At 48.2% G+C, this 18,897-nt stretch overlaps 1 protein-coding gene across 2 annotated transcripts in view; it reads left to right on the forward strand.

Annotated features, from left to right (window-relative positions):
* Positions 1-18,502, forward strand: part of LOC138488613 (MOB-like protein phocein) — a 703,046-nt gene extending 684,544 nt beyond the window's left edge. For both annotated transcript variants that reach the window (XM_069615737.1, XM_069615736.1), the window contains one exon: positions 18,091-18,502. In XM_069615737.1, the coding sequence (XP_069471838.1) occupies positions 18,091-18,222 (132 nt within the window). In that variant the 3' untranslated portion in view covers positions 18,223-18,502. The remainder of the gene's footprint in view (positions 1-18,090) is intronic.
* Positions 18,503-18,897: the final 395 nt, after the last annotated feature.

An 18,897-nucleotide genomic window follows, 5' to 3' on the forward strand; every position in this document is an offset into this window, starting at 1 on the left:
CCTCCCCGTTTGGCAGAGCGGCTTATGAGCTGAGGCGGGAAAACTACCAAGCTATGTCCGCAACCCCCACTTCCCCACAAGTACCGGTTGAGAGGGCCGAGAGCTGTAAGGACTGGGAAGGTGGATGAGTGGTGAAGTCACTGGGGGGGGAATGGCTGTGCTAACTGGACATAATGGGCCTATGAAGACCACGTGGGGGAACTGTAAAGAGCTGCGCATGAAGAGCGCAACACCAGGGAGAGACCCCAACCTTGGAAGAAACACGGCCAATACCCCTGGGGGAGAGGGGGGTCCCCCCAGTGCCACGGAGGGACCGTGGGAACAGTGAGACGTAGCACAACAGCCAGTACATCAAGGAGACAAGGCAAGATATGTGGGTGAGAAATCGAGGCTCAGAGCAGCCTAGTAAGGGCTGAAGGGACCAAGGCGGTGGTCGGCTGACTCCGGGTCCCCTGCGCATATTGGCAGGCCACAGGACAATTCACCATAAACGAAGAAAAGAAGTTTGGGGGGTGCCAAAGCTGTGAGATGTTTGAAAGGCAAATGGAGTGGAGCAGAAATAGGGGGCAGAAATTTTGAGTTCAGTCAAACAGCTGGGGGAGCTGGCAACGCCCTGTCGGGAGGAGAGGACAAAGAAGTAGAGGAGCACGAGGAGAAAATACTCCCAGAGCCCATGGAGGGCCTAAAGTGAGCACATAAGGAGAGGGGAACACCACATACCTGGCACCAAAGGCAGCCCAGCACCAATTGGGCTGTAGGCAGGCGGAATAGAGAGCAGGACAATGAGACATGCAGAGGAGCGGAACAGCTACGGATTGTCATCAAACTTCGGAAGGGTGCGGAGGGGGTTGCACTGAAGGTGGACTTGGATGCAGTGGGAAGAAGGGGAAGATGGCAAGAGTCTGGAGACCACACCAAGAGGCCACTGGAGAGTGCAGGAGGAGCAATACCGAATGGAGAGATCAGGGCAAACAGGAGGGGACAGAAGAATTCCCTGGCGGAAGCAGGAGGAGGAGGAAAGAGAAAGGCGAGAACAAAGAGGGCAACGGAAGCAGAGGAAAGGCGCAGGTGGGGGGGGGACCCACAATCTGGGAAACAAAGAGGAACGACAAAGGACCCAGAAGTGAAAATTATCTCGGAGACGGACATGTCCCAATTCTCAACAAAGGAGGTCTCGGGGCACATACTGGCGGAGATCAAGGCCCTCAGGGGAGACCTACAGGCCTCGTTGGCTGACCTGACAAGCGGAATGACAACGGTGGAGAGCAAAGTGGAAAGCCTTGAGCATAACCAGCTTAATACAGACCTGGTGGAAATGCGGCTAGATGCCAGGCTGACGATGCTGGAGCTCAGGAAAGAGTAAGTGATGCTCAAAATGGATGACTTGTTAAATAGAGAAGCGCAACAATAAAGGATACTGGGACTCAAAGAAACAGCAAGAGAAACACTGAGGCAAGTGAAAGAAAAAGTGCATGCTCTACTCCACCATTGAAGCCAAAGGGGGCAAGCAGGTACAGCTAGAAAGAGCGCACAGAGGGAAACCATATGGTAGTGGGCCCGCTCCATCGTGGCTAAATTCTTAAGCTACAAGGACAAAACGGACATCCTGACTAGAACGTAACGGCAGAGGGAACTGGATTTCGAAGGCTCCAAAGTCATGATCTACCAGGACCTTTCTAATCTTACTCTCCAGGCGCACAGACTGTAGGCCTCCTACAAAGTGGTTACGAGAGAAGGGGAGCCGGTACAGATGGGGCTAGTTTCTCGCTGCAGTTTGAAGTGGACTACTGTATAACCTCAGTGGCCGAGACAGAGCGAGCCTTATGTCATCTGACAGCGGACATGGACTCTGCATCGAGGAGCCCCCAAGGCCTGTCCATGAGCAGGTAAGTGGCACGGCCTGCGCCCGGTTCGCAGAGTAGGAGAAGGTGGCAAAAGGGGAGAAAATGAGACTAAAAGGTCCGTCAACCCGCAAGATTAACCCCCACCCACCCGTTGCTGGAATGACTCATGGAGCACGACCCGGCGAACACTGAGTGAGGCCCGACAAAAAGGAGAATGCACAAGGGTTGAGAAACAAAAGTTTGGAACTACTGTTCGAGGGAGTGAACAGACTTCGCGCCAAGGTGCCCACTGTGCCAATTGTAGTCCTAATGGTATGTGGTGGTCCCACAGGGTACTGCATGCAATTCTGCCTAACAGTTGGTAGTGTGTTGAGCAGCCAGGCTTATCTCAAGAGGTGTCAATGTGAGCTGTAGGGGAGTTGCACAAAGATTCACAGTGATGAGTATTCAAATAAACTCTTACACACAAGGTTTCTTGATTAAACAATTATTAATTTAACAGGGCAATATAATAGCGACACACAAATACACTCCAAAAATACACACTATTAATATTTCTAAATCAGTAAGTACCCTTTTTGGATGGCACACAGACACTTCCTACACCCTCCGGTGACTTTAGTAACTAGGACACTGTGGACATTAATATACCACTGTTTGCATTTAGAATCAGACTTAGAAGTATGTCTAAGAAAAAGGTTATTAGAACAAAACAGGAACACACAAATATTCTGAAGCGGGGAATTACTTTTGGTAACCCCTTACTGGAAGGAAGACCACATGTAATGTCAGAGGGAAGAAGTCATACAGAGAGCCAGGTTAGGCCAAAGTCAATTGGGCAAAAGTCTAGGTGAGCTGAATCACTTCTTGTAGGTAAGTAAGTCTTACACAATGTTTTACAAGTCTTTGTAGAAAAGAAGAAATCAAAGCAGGGCCACAAGCTCATTAGGCTTGTGAGTTAAAGAAGCTGATAGCAACTCTATAGAGCAACCAAGACCAATCGTCACTTTCACTCACTTCTTCTCAAGCTCAGATGGAATCTTCTCCCTACTAGGGACGTTCTTTATAGAACAAAGGAGATTAATGATTTAGATCTTTTATTCTGGTTTTGTCATACTCTTGGGGTTATTGAATCTACTCAACATCTCTTTTTAGATTGCATAGCTCTGAAAAGTCCTAGGGGTCTTTATAATACCCTGGGTATTTTGGGGGCAGAAGACCTTGTCTGGTCTCGTTGTCTTGCCATCTCTAATAAAGATCGTCTTGCTGTGGCAGGATTTATCAAATTTTTAGATCTGTATGCCTCTTCCCTTTGATCAAACTGTATGATAATCTGTATGATGAAATTTTGTAATCTTACTGCTATTTCTCTGATATGTAAAGGGACGCTGCCTTTTAACCGGCAAAATTATTTCGCATTTTAACTTGCACTGAATTCTTTTATCTAAAATTGATTCGTAATGTGTTTCTCATCCTTAAAAAGGGGATAATTGGGTCTTTATGTATCTTTTTTAGTGTATATGAAATGAAATGTATTTTCTCATGTCTTCTACTTACTGTATTTGTAAAGGTTTCTCTTTGTAAACCATATACAATAAAAATAAATAAAAAATAGAGCAACCAAGACGAGTCTCAGCAGAGGACAAGTAAGGTTACAAAAAGAGGTAAGTTCTCTTAGACTGTACAGTACCTTCGGTTAGAAGACAAGGGCTTTGGCTGGCTTTTGTTCCTGGGCCTCAGTCGTGGGGACAAGAGGGAGGACGTCTGGAGTACTCCTGCACCGGGAAGGTCGGCGACAGAAAAGGACTGACTTGTATTCAGGGGCACTTTGCGGTTTCAGCTCCTCGCGTCTAAGCATATGGCAACACCGCAGACTCTTGTCTGTCGAGATGGGCTTTCCTTGCATCTGGGGTCCAGCACTCTGAGGTGGCTCAGGCTCTGTCAGTCCTGCTTCCTGGGAGTCCGGAGGATCTTCCTGGAGCTCTTGGCCAACTTAAAAGCAACGCACACAACCTGATGTTCCAATCCCTAGCTATTAAGTTCCAGCAGCAACTGCAGTGGAATTTCAACCAGCTCTGAGATAATGTCCAGGTGGCTTACTTTCTACATTCAAGAGAGTTGTGCTAATCACAGTGCAAGATGGTTTACATGTGAAATAGTAAATTTAATGGGCACAATTAGATTAGCCTTTGAACACCCTATCAAAGCAATGTTATGCTGCAAATATTTAGATGGCTGAGAAACCATTACACGGCCTGCAGTAGCGGCCGTGTAGTTAAGGTTAAGTTGCTAAACCCATAGGAAGACCACTTTTTCGGCGGCTTATAACTTTGCTCCTGCTGGACGAGTGGATAAAACTTTGGCAAAAAAGTATATGGGTCCTGCTGAATCTTCGAGGAAAGTGGGTGATTTTGTGGAGTTTGGAGCCGGGGGGCAAAGTTATGGGGGGGGGGGGGAGGGCGCAAAGCATTTTTTTTCCCAGAGACTGAATGGGGAAAAACTTTGCGCACAGCTACAGCTGGAACGGCTGGATGGATTTTAACCAAATTCACTGCAGGAGCAGGGGCTTAGTTCCGAAAGCGTGCTTTTGTGTGTTTGCAACAAAAGTACTGCTTGGATTTCCACCAAAGAACTGAAATGTAAGTCATTACATAAAAAATTAGTGATATCTGGCTCCGCTCCGTGGACCCCTTTCCTTGTTCGCTCCACGGACAAAAGTCTCATTGGCTTGCAGTACGCCGTGATTTCTGTGAACATTGGACGCGGCTGGTGGTTGACTGGAGGGAAGCGTGCTGTGCGTTAACTTTTTGGGAAACGCTGCCATGGTGTATCGAAGGACGGTGCAGCTCTGAAAGGGCCTGGTAAACATACTTAACGCCATGTGGTGGTGGGAAGAAGGGATGGAAAGGGGGTGGGGGAGTGAGAAGGGGTTCATCTGAGATATGGCACTAGGTGGAAGAAGACGATGGTGTGCATGCACTATACGTGCATGCTGTGCCAATTTGCGGGTCCCTCCACAGGCGACTACCATGTGTGGTGAATGAAGGCAGCCTTCATTACGGCACGATAGCTTAAGCGGTCACCTGTTACCGTGGTGACGGCTCAATTGTGGAAGGGGTGTGCATTGCACATGACATGATGTGCCCTGGTTGCAAGTAGGTTTGACATTGTTGCCTTGTTTGTGTGGTCGTCAGCATTGCATACATTGTTGGTTCCATGGGTGTGGTGATTGTTGGCACATCCTACAGTGTTTAGGCCATGGCCGCAGCAAATGCAGTGAACAGTCCTGCAGTGTTGGAGTACTGCTTGCATAGAAGTAGATAGGGTTGAACTGCATATTTTATCGCCCTGGGTAGTGTCCATTGCGCACAGTGCTGAGTATTGTACTGCACTATGCAGTGTTGGTTTTGTGTACTTAATACAGTGCTGGGAGCACGGCGACTGTTGTGAAGATTTTGTGCTTTGGTAGGCAGTAATACAATGCTATGTGAATGGAAGTGGGTGGGGGTGCCGGACACCATCGTATTTTTTGTGGATTCTGCTAATAGTTACATGTTTGCTTGCATCGCTGTGTTATGATGTGTGGGTTGGGGAGAGGTGCTGCTGCATGGTACATTTGTGGATTGTGGTACCTGGTGAAACGTTTGCCTGCATGTCTGTTATGTAGTGCTGGGTGTGGCCACGGCCTAGACTGTGGGGTACATAGCCAAAGGCCGTGGGCCATGCACCCAAGAGCCTAGACCTTCAAGACAGCCACCACAGCATAATGCAGCCATGTGTGGTGACCTTTAAAGAATGGTTGTGGAGGACGTTTTAAACCTGGTAGAACACCCGAATTGAGGTGATATTCGTACATTACTGTATGGTGTAAGTCATTGCACGCGTTGCACATTAGGTAGGCACATGTGACCATTTCTGTTTGCTATGGGTTGCCCTTTGTAAGAGCCTTGTTTTAGGAATTACTTTACAATATTGCGCCACGAAAGGAAGTCCTCAGCATCACACATTTAAAATATGCATTATGTACACAGCCACCCACATACCGTTCAGCGCACCCACTGGAACGTCATGCGGCCATGCATGCGAACATGTGGCCCTGGAGAAAGTTGGCAGGCTCAATTGCAGATGGGGAGTGCATTGCACATGACAGGAGCTTTTAAACGTAGGGTACACTATGGCGTGTTGGGGGGTGTGTGTGTGTGTGTGTGTGTGTGTGTGTGTGTGTGTGTGTGTGTGTGTGGGGTGAGGTTCTGGCGCCTTGGATGGATGCCTGGAGCGCTTGCACCTGTGGCCTGCTTTCAAGTAGATTTGACATTGTTGCGTTCTGTGTGGTTTGTGAGCATTGTATACTGTGTTGGTTACATGGGTGTGGTGATTGTTAGCACATCCTACAGTTTTTAGCCCATGGCTAGAGCTGCTGGAGTGAACACTCCTGCAGTGTATGCACTGCGTGCTGTGTTGAAATACTGTGTGGATAGGGGAGAACTGGATATGTTATGTGCTTGGGTAGTGTGCATTGCGCAGATTACACACTACTGTACTGACTTTGAAATATTGGCTGTTTGCACGTACTAGAGTGCTGGGAAGGAAAATAAATATTGCTAATTGTACTTTGTGGTGATGGGTGCCGCTCTGGGTAAATCTGGATGCTGAAAGCGTCCATACTTTGAACTTTTTACGGGTGGTGCTTTGAAATCACATGATGTGTCGTGTGTAACGGTAGATATGGAGTGCTGTACAGAAATGAGTGTTCGATGCAGAGGTCTTGATGTCATTGGCGCATGCCTGTGGGACTATTTAATGGTACCTAAAGAGGGAGTGTGGCAAAAAAGAATAGTGCAAAGGGAAGGACCGTCCCTGCTTTACTGGGGCACCACACTCATTGTAGCTAGGAAAGCGCACATGCCATATCCTGCCCTTCTCTGCATGGTGGGCATGGAAATGCAACTCTGGGGATTATCCAATCAGCTGTCGAGGGTGAGCTTCATATGAAGGGGCGGCACTATTTTTTTTTTTCCCACTACTTTGTGGACTGAGGTTGGCAGTGATTAAGAGACAGAGTGCCAATAGTAGGTGATACCTTTGCAAGATTTGCACAGGTATGCCACGCAAAGAGGCATTGCTGCTAATTATGCTTTGGAAGGGGTGGAGGCTTTCTGGGGCACTGTATGAGAGCAGTTTCAGCGGTATGGTTGACCTTTGCATATGTTTCGCCTCTGTTAGTACTGTTGATGTTGTTGTGGTGCATTATGGCGGGCTACATGACGTGTCGACGTTTGCTCCATCGCCTAAAGAAGTTTTTCCCACTGCCAAGGTGGTTTTCTCAACCATACCGCCACGAGGAGCATGGGACCATGCTGGTGTAATTTGTCCCCAGCCAGAGGTCGGAATTTGTGTGTTTTTTTTTTTTAATTTTTTTATTTATATATATATATATATATATGTGTCAATTTATGTGCAATGTTGGGATGTTCTCCACTGACTGACCTCAATAATGAGCGAAATTTGCACTGGTTCCATGCAAATGGCATTTCTTTCACTGCCATTGGCAATGCTGTTTTGTTTTACACGGTGCAAGAAGTGTTGAAGAGAATCCTGTAAAATGATAGGAGGAAAAGATAACGGAAACAGAGCTAAAGAGCAGAAACAAACAAGGTTCCATGCAAATGGAATTTCTTTGGGTGCCATTGGCAATGCTGTTTTCTTAACAGATAATGAGCAAAAACAATGCTCTGTGCAAGCATGTAAAAAGAAAAAAAACATTAAAGGCTCTTTTCAGAGCTACCACTACAAACAAAATCCCCTACCCTGTTTCAAATGTATTCCCATCTCCCCCTCCCCCTCCTGTTGCTAGCACGATAACTCAGCAGTACTGTCAGGGTTACACATGCCACATCCTGCCTTTTGAGGATGTTACAGGAGTGTGGAGGTTAAGGCATTGTTCAATAAAGTTTGTGGTGTGTGTGCCAAAAACTGCGGCAGGTCTATTTCTACAGACAAATGCAGAAGCATGGTTGAAGCGTGCAAGGTAAATGGCAGGCATCCTGTTTGTATGCATGCACTGCATGCACTGTATGTACTTGGTGTACGTTGCTAAGAAACATTGAATGCTGCTTTTGTGCGATGTTTGTCTGAATTTTGTAGGAGAGTGCAGAACAAAATGTGTAGCACTGTCGGAAGGAAAGAAGACGGTTACTGTTTGGATATTAGAATGCCTCATATGGGTAAATGAAAAGGTTGAAAGCATATTCCATTGCTGTGGCACTTGTTGGTAGGTTGATGGGAGAAAGGACAGTACGTCTTTTAAGTACGTTGTGTATGTTCAGTGGCAGACAGCCTGCTCAGAGGCACTTATAAGAGTTGTAAAAATAGTGTAGAGAAAATATTTCTACCTGTACTTTGCGGTGATGGGTGGCCATGTGGATGCAGAAATCTTGGATAGTTTTACAGAACTTTCTACTGGAGGTGCTTTCGAATCACACGCTATTTGCTCTCTGAATGTGTAACGGCACATATAAAGTGTTGTACAGAACTGACAGTATTACATGCTGATGTCTTAGATGTGATTGGTGGATTTGTGTGACTATTTAACAGTACCCAATGAGGTAGTGTTGGACAAAAAATAGTGGAATGGGAAGGACGTCTGGCCCTGCTGTACTGGGGTGCGGCCCTCACGTTACTTGGGGAAAGGCACGTGCCACATTCTGTGCTTCTCACCATGGTGGCCAATGGAAATGGGACTGTGGGGATTGTCCAATCGGGTACTGAGGGTGTGGTTCACAGGAAGGGGCAGTAACACTGTATTTCATTGCGCTGCGTAGTGAGGAGGGCCGACATGGAGAAACGCATTGTGTTGGTTTTGGGTGATGCCTTTGTGATAGCCATCCCACTACTTGTGCAGATCTATTTTCGGTTTGGAAGGAGTGTACACATTGTGGTGCACTGTCCATGACCGCAGTTTCGCCAATCTGCATGCACTGTGCAGAGAAGTGGCCAGTTCTGCTACTGTTGATGATGCGTTGTGCACTATGGCGGCATGCATTTGGATTACGTGGCTTGTTTAGGTTTGTTGGATCACATTCAGGGAGGCATTTAGACTTCAAAATTTTTCCCGAAGTGTTATTCAAAACAATGTTTTTAGCACACAAAAACACTTATTGGGGTCCACCTTTTCAGTGTGGAGGCTGATCCTTATGTTGGTACCATTTAATGGGTGACCTCAGAGGATGGATTTCACAGAAGATTCCTCATAATGTATGGGGGCTCCTGTCCTTAGGCATGGGGTGCCTGGGGCTGTTGTCCATTTCAGAGACGATTGTGTGATTTCATAAAAACTTGGGGCCACATTTCAGTGAGGAACTATTTTTACTTTTTATTCGACCTTCATAAGAAGTGTGTGGTCCCTGAGTTATACGTCACTCGGTAGTATTTCAAGAGTGAGGTTTTTGTAGGAGAAATTTAAACTTTAAAAGCAACGAACTTCGTCCATAGTGCAGAGTTATATGGTGTTGTTCACAGGGTATCCCGAGTTGGTTTTTGGAATATCCTTAGTTAAAAAGTGGTCGACCGGTTTCGATGAATTTAATTGATCATCTTCTTCAGGACCTTGATTTTGGCTTGTCTCTAGGAGATCAGGGGTATGGAAGGGGCACCGTCATCCCTTTTACCTTTAAAGGGTTCAATAATCCCCGGAGTCAGTAAACTCTCTCTCTATGGATCATGGTGCCGTGATGCCGGTAAGTATATCGGCGCGCCACGCTAGGAAATGACGCGTCACGTAATGGACGAAGTTCGTTGCTTTTAAAGTTTAAATTTCTCCTACAAAAACCTCACTCTTGACAACAGCCCCAGGCACCCCATGCCTAAGGACAGGAGCCCCCATACATTATGAGGAATCTTGTTTAGGTTTGTTCCATCGACTGAAGAGGTTGCTGAATGCAGTGCAGAGGCTTTTTCCCACTGCCCAGGTGTTTTTCTCATCCATAACACCAAGAAGAGTGGGACAATGCTAATGTATGTTGTTCCTGAGGTTGGGAAGTGTCTCATCAACAGAAGCATGTGCAATGTTTTGTCCGCTTCTAGGATGTTCTTCTGCAACAATGACATCATTAGTTGTGGAAATGCAGAGGTTTTCCATGAAAATGGAATTTTATTGTCGCTCATGGGTGATGCTGTTTTGTTTGCCCATCTACAGGATATGTTGAAGAGTTTGCTGTAAGAATGTGAGGAAAAGAAAACACAAAAACCTATAAAAACTGAAAAAGGTGTTTCTCGAAGAGCCAAAAAAGGCTCTTTTCAGAGCCACCACTGAAGACAATCTCCTACCCTGGTTGCAATTTATTCCCCCATGCACACACCCAGCAACAAAGCCACATTTGGAGCTTTTGAGAATGGCGGGCATGGAAATGGAACTGTGGAGACTAAGGGTTGTGCAATAATGTTTATGGGGGTGGTGTGCACGCATAGGACTGTTTGGTGGATGCGTGTGCGACTATTTAACAGTACCCAATGAGGGTGTGCTAGAAAGAAGATGGTGGAAAGGGAAGGACTGGTCATGCTTTACTGGGGCACAGTCCTCGCGGTACTTGGGGAAGTGCATGTGCCACATACTGCCGTTTTCAGCATGCTGCCCATGGAAATGGGACGATGGGGATTATCAACATTGAATCTGTGGTTCACAGCAAGGGGCGTTTGTTTCTTTATTTGTAGCGCTTGCCAGACCCAGAGGTATCGGGCGCGGAGACCAGAATATTTTAGGCTTACATAGTATGACACATACGTGTTAATACTGTTCTCCATTACTGTGCATAGTGAGCCGAGCTGCCATGGTTGCCATTACCTGGAAAGGTAAACAAGCATAGCAGAAATTGTTCCACATTCAATTACACCTCAAAGCTATGTGGGCCACTACTCCGTTGTGAAAAAATACAAACAGATAGGGGAGCATTTTGTGGGTGTGGCCTTTTTTAGAGGTGCTGTGGAGACCTTGCACCCGGCAAAGAGGCCTACATCATAGCACCAAATACATACATGTGCAATGGCACATTGTGGGGTCTTTGTAAACGTGTACTTTTCCCAATAACATTCCGTACATTGCAGAACATTGTATTTTTCCCCTGTCCGAGGGTCCAGATCGTGTCCATGATATAAGGGCCCACGCACACTGTGGGTGTGGTGGCATGGTGATGTCGCAAATGTTCTCGATTGGAACTGCTGCCCGCAGCATGCGTTTTGGGCAGCATACTTTGTGCACATGTACATAGGTGTCCCATGCACACCGTTGGGATCTCAGGGCTGATTAACAGTGCCACGTAAGTGCGCTGACCACTTTGGGACAAGCTGGTTGTTTGTAGGGTATAGCAGGTGAGATGTTTGTGTTCAGCTACCTGTAGGATGTGGGTGGGTGCCTTGAACTACTTAAAGTTTGTCACAAGTTTCTTCGCATATGCTAGGCGGCAGCAGCAGTGTTACCAGGAGACAGAGGAAGAGATACGCATGCGTGTATACTTGTGCAATGCACACACGTCCGCTCCCACAACTGCTTGTAGGTGGTTCACAAGATGCGGACATGCGGTTCGTACTGGCGTGCTACGGATGCATCCATTGTGACTGCGGATAGGCCGGCCAGGTGCGTTGTCCATAGGACAGCTCCCTTTTCCTTAATTGCGGTCATTCCCACCAGTACTGTGTGCTGCTGAGTCATAGCAGCATTTTAAAAACAAAGGAAAAGCCACATATACACTCGGGAACAATTTACATATCAACCTTTGTTTCCACACGTTCCTAGATACTATTACGAAAGGGAAGGGGTAGCTGAAGTTGATCAGTATTGTGGGGAATTGGGGATTTGCACAAGTTGGTTGTGAGAGGAAGGAAAGGATTGAGATATCATCGTAACGTCTCTGATCACACGGATTTTGAGGGGGTGGTGGGCTAGCAAATGGGCAAGGGGTTACATGTGCAGGTCAGCCAGTGGTATTTTATTTTGTCCGTAACATGTCCCTGTATGTAATCTTTTAAGACAGCAAAATTGTTCACCAATTCCAGACCTACTCTATTTTCCCTTGCAATTCACGTACACAGTGCTGTTTGTATATGTTCCTTGTGTTTGCTGAATGGTACCACTATGTACAAGAACTTGTTCCTTTCTATACTGGTTGGATGCCACCTGATGTCCGCAACTACACGCATACTCGGCGACTGCTATGCACATTGACATATTGTCAGTGGGTTCAGTAAGTTGTACGGTACATCTTTACAAACTAAGGGCATCCTGATGAAAACCTATAAAATTAATTGAAAAGAAGTTTTTTATGGGTCGTTATGGTTACATTGCGCTACTATGATAAAGGACCGCTATGGTTAAAGGGCCCTACTAAAAATCTATGAAATTCACTGACAAAAAAAATTGTTAAAAGGACGTTATGGTTATGCTACCCTATGAAATTCAATGCAACAAGTACTTGAAAGTAACATTGTTTCGTGGGGATTGGGTCCTCCGACGTATTCCATATCTATGACAGGTAATGTCCACAGCTGTGTTGCTTCGGAAAATCTTTGGCGTCTGCGTCGATGCGCCGTCCCCGAGGACCTCCGACGGCCGATGTCACCCGATGTGATAAGTAGGACGCACGACGCCCATAGCCTCAGTTCCGTTTTTTCCGCGAACGTGTTTGCTTTGTGAATCTCGGTACGCCTCGACTGGTTGGAGTTGCTGTTTTCTTTCTCGGTTCGTTGAACCTGTTCGGTAGGTGTGAAGACCTGTTCGTGGCGATGTCTTTCTCATCTTCGACCCCCGCGTCCGGGCTTCAAGAACTGCGGGGACTGTGGGTCCAAGATGTCGATCACGGACTCGCACGACGCCTGCCTCTGGTGCCTCGGGGAGGCCCACGATACGGACGACTGTGTCGACTGCCAGTCGCTCACTGCGAAGGCCTTGCGAGAACGCAAGAAGAAACTGTCGGTAGGTCGGGTAAGCCCCGGAAGTCGAGGTCTGCGGGGCTTTCGACCGATGACTCAAAGGGTGACTCTGCTCGTCGTCGGAAGTCCGGTTGGTCTCCTTCCAGGAGTCGGTCTCGCCACTCCTCTGCCTCTTCTAGGCATTCCAGGAAGCGCTGGCATAGGTAGCCTTCCCCGTCCTCTTCCGAGGACTCCGCCCGTCGGCGGTCGCTTATCCCTCCATGCAAGCGACACCGGAGGAATGGGCGTCCTTCGGGAAGCAGATGCTAGCGATTCTGGAATCGCAGGGCACCAGTCTGTCTGCGCCTCCGAGTGGGGTCGGTCGGCACCGGTCGAGAGACACCGCCCGTACGCCTTCGGGCTCGGGTGGTCGGCACAGCTCGCGGGAGAGGTCCCGCTCGGACAAGGGTAGCCGTTCCCGCCATGCCCGTTTTAGGTCCAGGTCCCGGTCCTCGACGCGCTCGAGACCGCGTGATCCTGTGCCGTCTTCGAAGAAGACGTCGACACCTGTGGCGCCAAGGTCGTCGACGATTTCGCTCAAGGTTCTGTCTTCGAGGGGGTCGTTGGCGCCCAGGTTGTCGAGACACGCTTGGAGCTCCGGCTTCGAGGACTGTGTCGACGCCGCAGATGCTGGAGGCGTTGCAGCTGACGTCGACGCCTTTTCTGCCGGCGCCGACTCGCTTGACGCCTTTCGAGGCGGTGGTGTCGGAGGGCCCCCGTGGCACGGGGTTTGCCCCTAAAAAGGCTATGGCTAAGGTCCGGCACTGCTTTGGTCTGTAGAGGTCTTCCTCTTCCCGCCTGGAGTACATTTCAGAGGGCGATGAAGGCTCTGATGGCGGCCTGGTTCCGGTTTCGGTTCCGGATGACCTTATCTCGGGCCATAGTCAGTTTGATGACCTGAGGCAGTCACTGCATGATGCCAGTGGACTGGACACCTCTCCGGAGGTGGAGTTTTGTCGGCCGGAGCCTGGCATTCATGCCGATTCGTCATATCGGCGCCTTATGTCTCGGGTTACCGAGTACTTGGGTTGGTCAGCTTCCCCAGGGGAGTTGTTTCAGGATGATCTCACGGACATCCTTGATCTCGGTCCACCCACTGACCCGGTTTTGCCTTTTCATATGGCTTTGCAGAGAAGGGTGGCGGTGGCTTGGACTGCTCCGGAGAGTCTCCCAACAGTGGGCAAGTCTTTGTCGCGAAAATACCGTCCAGCCAGTAGCGACCCCTGCTACTTGTCTAGGCACCCCACCCCGGAGAGTTTGGTGGTGCAGGCGGCTACGGCCCCGGCAAAGCAGGCGTCGTATCCTGCCATCCCTCCGGATAGGGACGACAAACGTTTTGATGGCTGGGCGAAGAAAGTGTTTTCTTCTGGGGGTATGGCGCTTCAGGCAGCCAACTCCATATGTGCCTTGTCTCGTTTCACACACACTCTGTAGAACTGTGTTGCATTAGCGGCTGATCATATTCCCGAAGGGGACGAACGGGATGGTTTCCTTGCTATGGTTCAGGATGGCAAGGATGCCATGTGTGAGGCCGTTCAGTCGGGTTTGGACTTGGCGGATTGTGTCAGCCGTTCCATGGCGGCAAGCACCGTAATGCGCAGATTTGCGTGGTTGAGGAAGTCTGGGTTCGCTCCTGATGTGCAGTCCCGGCTCCTCAACATGCCCTTTGACGGTGAACACCTTTTTGGCAGCAAGGCTGACGAGAGCCTTGAGAGGTTGCAGACCTCCAAAGCTGCAGCGAAGTCTTTGGGCGCTGCAGTTCGCCAACCTTCGCCTTTTCATCCTAGGGGACAGCAACGGAGGGGAGGTTCCTTTCGCTATTACTCGTCCTTCAGTAAAGCGAGAGGAGCTAGCAGTCAAAGAGGCCATCGTAAGGGTGCCAGAGGTGGAAACAAAGTTACTCGAGGTGCCAAGGCTGCTCGGGCAGTTGCCTCTTTGCCCTCGGGCAACGCCGCAGCCACTACCACTCAGTCATGAGGCCAGGTCCCATGGTTCGCCGGTTGGGGGAAGGCTGGCGCAGCATCTTGTAGAGTGGCAAGCCATTACTTCGGATGTGTGGGTTCTGGAGATCATAACCCACGGCTACGGTCTTCCTTTTCGGCAGAGGCCTCACGACAATCCACCAGGGAACCTCTCTTTGAAGAGTCCGGATCCACGCCTTGCGCAGGAAATTCAAGCCCTGCTGGAGAAAGGCGCCATAGAACTGGTGCCTGTAGCGGAGAGGAACAAGGGATGGTATTCCCCTTATTTTTTGATTTCAAAGAAAGACTGGGGATTGAGACCCATCATGGACTTGCGCGGTTTGAACAAACTCCTCAGGAAGGGGCAAGTTCAAGATGGTGACTTTCTCAAGTCCTCCAGGCCCTTCAACTTCAGGACTGGTTGGTGTCTCTCGACCTCAAGGATGCTTACTTCCATGTGCCGATCCATCCCAAGCACAAGAAGTACCTGAGGTTCGTGGTTGGCGACTTGCACTTTCAGTTTCGGGTCCTGCCGTTCGGATTGACCTCCGCCCCGAGGGTTTTCACCAAGCTCATGGTGGTGGTGGCAGCGCATCTCAGGAAAGGGGGAATTCACGTCTACCCCTACCTGGACGATTGGTTGATCAGGGGGAGCTCTCCCGAGCAAGTCCTGGATCATCTGTCCGTCACCTGCCACTCCCTTCACAGGCTGGGCTTCTCCCTCAATTTAAAGAAGTCCCATTTGACACCAACGCAGCGGCTCCAGTACATCGGAGCAGTGTTTTCCTCCTCAGGTGAGGGCTCTTCACATTCAGCAGATGGTGCACAAGTTTGTTTGCCCAGACTCTCCCAGTGTCCGAGTTCTTGAGACTACTCGGCCTCATGGCATTCTTCTGGTGCCAGAGGCTCGTCTGCGGATGAGATCTTTGCAGTGGGCACTCAAGCTCCAGTGGTCTCAGTCCTCCGGCAGGCTGCCGGACCCTGTTCAGGTGCCACCCTCGGTAGCCCGGGACCTTCTGTGGTGGGCCGTCGAGGGCAATCTGATGAAGAGGGGGGGGGGGCCATTTTGGCTGCCCTGGCCGGAGGTGACGATCATGACGGACGCATCCCTCACGGGATGGGGAGCTCATGCCAACGAGCTGACAGTCAGCGGTCGTTGGTCTCGTTGGAGTCCAGACTCCATATCAATCTGTTGGAGCTGAGGGCCGTCAGGCTTGCCCTGAATGCTTTTCTGCAGACTGTGCGCGGGAAGAGTGTCCTGATTCTGACGGACAACACGGTGGCCATGCACTACCTCAACAAAAGGGGGCGGGGGGGGCGATGCAGCTCGAGTTCTGGGCCATCCAGCAGGAAGTTTCGATCTCGGCAGTTCATCTGGCCGGAGACGACAACGAGACGGTGGACGCTCTGAGCAGGCAGAGCACGATCTCTCACGAGTGGGAGCTGGCTCAGGAGATTCTCCTGGATATCTTCGCCCTTTGGGGGACCCCTCAAGTGGATCTCTTCGCCTCCAGTGTCAACCGGAAGTGCGAAAGGTTTTGCTCGTGGGAATTTCCTCCAGAAGGAGCCTTAGGAGACGCATTCGTGGTGGAGTGGTCATTCCCATTGCTGTACGTTTTCCTCCAGTCCCCGTCATCCCGCAAGTGTTGCAGAGGTTATGGAGGTTCGGTTCCCGGATGATCCTCATTGCTCCGGCGTGGGCCTGGAGGACGTGGTACCCGGACCTTCTAGACTTGTCCATCTGCCCTCCACATCGTCTTCCCTACCGAGACGATCTGCTCTCACGAGAGGGGGGGGGGGGTCAGGTTCTCCATCTAGAGGTCAGATCCCTCAATCTTCATGCTTGGCTTCTGAAAGGTTGAGGTATAAGGATTGGGACCTCCCTGAAGACGTGATGGAGGTGTTGCTCTTGGCCAGGCGGCCGGCAACAAAGTCTCTGTACCGTTGCCGTTGGAGAAAGTTCTGCGACTGGTGCAGAGTTCAGAATGTGGATCCTTTTGGTTGCGACATTCCCATGGTTTTGTCTTTTTTGCTTTCTTTGGCCCACAGGGGCTTGCAAGTGGGGACCATTAAAGGTTACCTGGCGGCGCTGTCCATATGTAAGCGCTCGTCTGAAGAGTGTTCCTATTTTAAGATTCCTTTAATTTTGCAGTTTTTGAAAGGGCTCACTAATGTGTTCCCTCCGTCACCTTTTTTGGTGCCAGGTTGGGATTTGAACCTTGTTAAGTTTCTTATGGGTGCTCCGTTTGAGCCTTTACATTCTTGCCCTTTGAGGCTGTTAACTCTAAAAACTGTGTTTTTAGTTGCGGTTACTTTCGCTGAGTGAGTTACAGGCACTTTCAGTTAAGCCACCCTTCACTGTGTTTCACAAGGACAGGGTTGTCCTTAGAGTTTGTCCTTCTTTTCTTCCGAAGGTGGTTTCGGAATTTCGTTTGAGCCAGAAGGTTGTTCTTCCGGCGTTCTATCCTCCTCCACATCCTGGTAAGGAAGAGGAGAGGCTCCATAGGCTTGATCCTAGGAGATCGTTGAGCTTTTATATCTCGCGCATGTCCCGGGTCAGAGTGGACGATCCCTTTAGCAACTATTTTTTTTGTCAGTGAATTTCATAGGCTTTTAGTAAGGTTCTTTCAGGATAACGTTCCTTTACCATAGGTTTTTCAGTAAAGGTGATGAGTTTTTTTAGTAGCGCAACTTAACCAAAACGTCCCTTTTAACAATGTTTTTTGTCAGTGAATCTATGAAATAGGTTCATAAGCCTTGGCAGCTTTTTTTTTATAGTGCAGGTACATTTCTAACTAAAGCACAAATAATTATGCAGTGTCATAACAGAACCAAGCGATACATACTATAGTGAAAGCGTACACTGATCTGCAACAGCAGAAAGTGACAAGCAATTGACAGTAGAGGGATGAAATGTCCTGCCTTTGGGGTGAATAATGGGAAGATTCAGAATATATGTTATGTTATTGATAACGCGCTTAATACCCAGAGGTTTCTAAGCGCAGACCCGGGGATCGAACTTGTGTTGCTTCGCGCCATCTTGCTTCCAAGGCGAGCACGTTGCCCCTGAGCTATCCTCCCGAGACATATATATTCAATCGCATGCAACTCTATGGAAGATATCAATCCTTGAGAACTGTAGTTCCAGGTAGGTAACGTTTTTTACATTGCCTAGCTTTCCTTGCACATTTCCCAAAGGCACTGACTTATACCTTTTCTTTATTTGTGAAAGTCCCAAAGTCCATGAGCAAAGCCTGAATATTTGAATTTTTAAAAATGACTTTTGCATTATCCTAATTTAAAATCTTTTTTTTTCTTTTACACAGAACGAGACGTTTTTGTGTCATCGGTTTACTAAATTTGTGATGAAATATAATTTGATGTCCAAGGATAATCTGATCGTACCGATTTTGGAAGAAGAGGTGCAAAATTCAGTTGCTGGGGAAAGTGAAGCATGATGAGAATCCTCTTACAGAAACATGACTGTATTGAGCACATAATAATTACGATGTACTGTATATATCATTTTAGACACTTCAATCATGTATTATTATTATAGCTTCTTTGTTCAGTTGGTTTTTGTAAGCAAAGTGCATTTCCTTTTTTTTTTTTATGTAAAGGGGAAAACTTTAAGTTATTCATGGGCTATATATTCACCAGTGTGGCACTCATGGTTTTTAAATAAGAGTATTATCTGTTTATGATGCCTGTTAATAAAATGATTTACATTTCTGTATAGTTGCTGCTAAACAATCATTTGGCCCCAATCTGCCTAAAAGAACCATGTCTATTCGAAAAACATAATTTCACCAAAAGCTTTTTACTAATGTTTTTATATTAAACGTGTTCTTCTGTTGGGGCTAGGGTATAACAAGGGAATTGTATTTCTGAATGATTTAATTCTTTCAACACATTTTAACGTCTGCATTTGTTATCAGGGGGTATTTTTTGTGTCAGCACAGATATTGAGTAAATTATGATCTACACTGCTTGCACAACTTGATTTGCTGTACCTTTTCCAACACAAAAGCTAGCGTTCTGTGTTTATCGCCACGCAGCATCCTTTTTATTTGGTTATGGCCTCTTTCTTGTAACTTAGCTGCTAAAGTTTAACATCACAGGAATCTGAGATC

Source organism: Ambystoma mexicanum, chromosome 9 (genome assembly GCF_040938575.1).
Source record: "Ambystoma mexicanum isolate Mex_15411 chromosome 9, UKY_AmexF1_1, whole genome shotgun sequence".
In the NCBI taxonomy this organism is placed as follows: Eukaryota; Metazoa; Chordata; class Amphibia; order Caudata; family Ambystomatidae; genus Ambystoma; species Ambystoma mexicanum.